The sequence below is a fragment of the Pygoscelis adeliae genome, unplaced genomic scaffold (genome assembly GCF_000699105.1).
Source record: "Pygoscelis adeliae isolate BGI_AS28 unplaced genomic scaffold, ASM69910v1 Scaffold30, whole genome shotgun sequence".
NCBI lineage: Eukaryota > Metazoa > Chordata > Aves > Sphenisciformes > Spheniscidae > Pygoscelis > Pygoscelis adeliae.
In genome coordinates, this window is record NW_008823915.1 from 1,699,177 (window position 1) to 1,700,878 (window position 1,702).

The 1,702-nt window shown below is 41.0% G+C and overlaps 1 protein-coding gene across 1 annotated transcript in view; it reads right to left on the minus strand.

Moving 5' to 3' along the window:
- Positions 1-624: 624 nt before the first annotated feature.
- LOC103912827 (coagulation factor IX-like) overlaps positions 625-1,702 on the minus strand; it is a 10,210-nt gene continuing 9,132 nt past the window's right edge. The window contains exon 9 of the mRNA XM_009319239.1: positions 625-1,202. Within this exon, the coding sequence (XP_009317514.1) occupies positions 625-1,202 (578 nt within the window). The remainder of the gene's footprint in view (positions 1,203-1,702) is intronic.

Below are 1,702 nucleotides of genomic sequence, written 5' to 3' on the forward strand. Positions count from 1 at the left end.
ATTTATTTCAGAATTTTACCATACAATACTTTTATGTTTCTCCAGCTGCAGCTGGGTGGAGTCCCTCTCAGAGGGTTTATCCAGTGCAGTTTGTAATATGTGATTCCATACAGACACTGTTTTTGTATCAGAAAACATTTGTATTTTAGTAAACTGAATGGTACTGGAGGCAACAGTCCTACTCAGTAACAAAACTTCACAGATCCCCAACTGCTGTTATGCACTGTTAAGCACAGTGTTTTATAACTAGAGGACAGACAATGCTACCAGAAATGCACTTCCTTTTCTAAGCGAGTAATTCACACAGGGAGACTGTTTGCCTGTTTTTGTGTGTAGGCTTGAGAAATGGAAAGCTTTTTCTTCCTCTAAACAAACCCCCTTTTCTGACAGGAATTTACATTAAGAAAAGTTGTCTCCTGTGTTATTTGCAGAACAGTTCTTTATTATACACAAGTATTTTATCAATAATACTTGAATGAACAACTTAACCATTTATGGTAAACAGACTTAAAAGTTTCTTTTAAGATAATCTTGATTTTTATACCATTAAGGACAGGAACTGCATAGTGTCTTAGATGGAAACACACTGTAATAATAGAATAGTCCCTGTTTTTAAAGGTGGTATTAAGAAAAGTTAATGGAAAAGTTTTCCAAATCTGCTACACTTTCAACAATCTCTTTAATCCACGGGATGTAATTGGATACTCTCGTATATATGCCGTATTTTCCTTTTTCAGCACAGCCCTCACCCCAGCTTACGATCCCCAAGAGAAACCAAGTGTTATGGTACGACACTGTGAAAGGGCCACCACTGTCCCCTTTGCAGGCATCTGCAACTTCAGTGTCATAACCTGCGCACAACATGTTATCAGTAACGAGTCTGTCTGTTGACTGCTGACAGGTTTCCATGTTTACGATGGGCAGCTGGACTTTCATGAGGAAGCGCAGAGTCGAACCTCTGTTGTGCGTAGCACCCCATCCACTTACCAACCCTATTCTTCCTTCTTCAGATAGCAGGGTGGCAAGGTTAGGGCTTGGAAGGCAGATGGGAATTGCATACTCGTTAAAAATAACATCACTGCTCAAGTACAACAAGGCGATGTCACTGTTGTAGTCATTTGAATCATAATGTGGATGTGTCCAGCTCCGTTCCACATCAATCTTCTGTTCTTTGAATTCTCGTTGATATTTGTCAAAGTCTCCTGTAGTCATGACAAGTTACAACGTTAAGCAAACCGTCAGTGGCCTGTACGGTATTGTCATGGGGGAGCAGGAAGGATAATGAATTAATGCTTTGACCTTTCATCCCAAGAATGCGCAGACCAAAACAAATGACGGTCTATAACAGTTCCTTACGCTGCAGGCAGATGTGATCCTGCAAATCAAGCTTACCCGTTTGCCCTTTAAGGGCAAAATACAGTTGTTGACTGGATCAACAGATACTTAGAGAGATTATGGCTTCTGGAGTAGGGATTTTATCATCCATACTGCCAATGCTTTTAGTAAGCACCGTATTTTGAACAGTGTCTAGGCTTCCATGGGACTTTGTGCTTCCCCCCTCAGGAACATGATGTAAGCATTGAGATGCAGCCCTGGGTAAGGCTGAAGAATTGTTTCCTGTCAGTTGTCCAGTGCTGTATTCTGTTTGCTCCTCTTCCATCTCTCTTCTGGAGATTTCAAGCACAAGACTGTGTTTATTGCA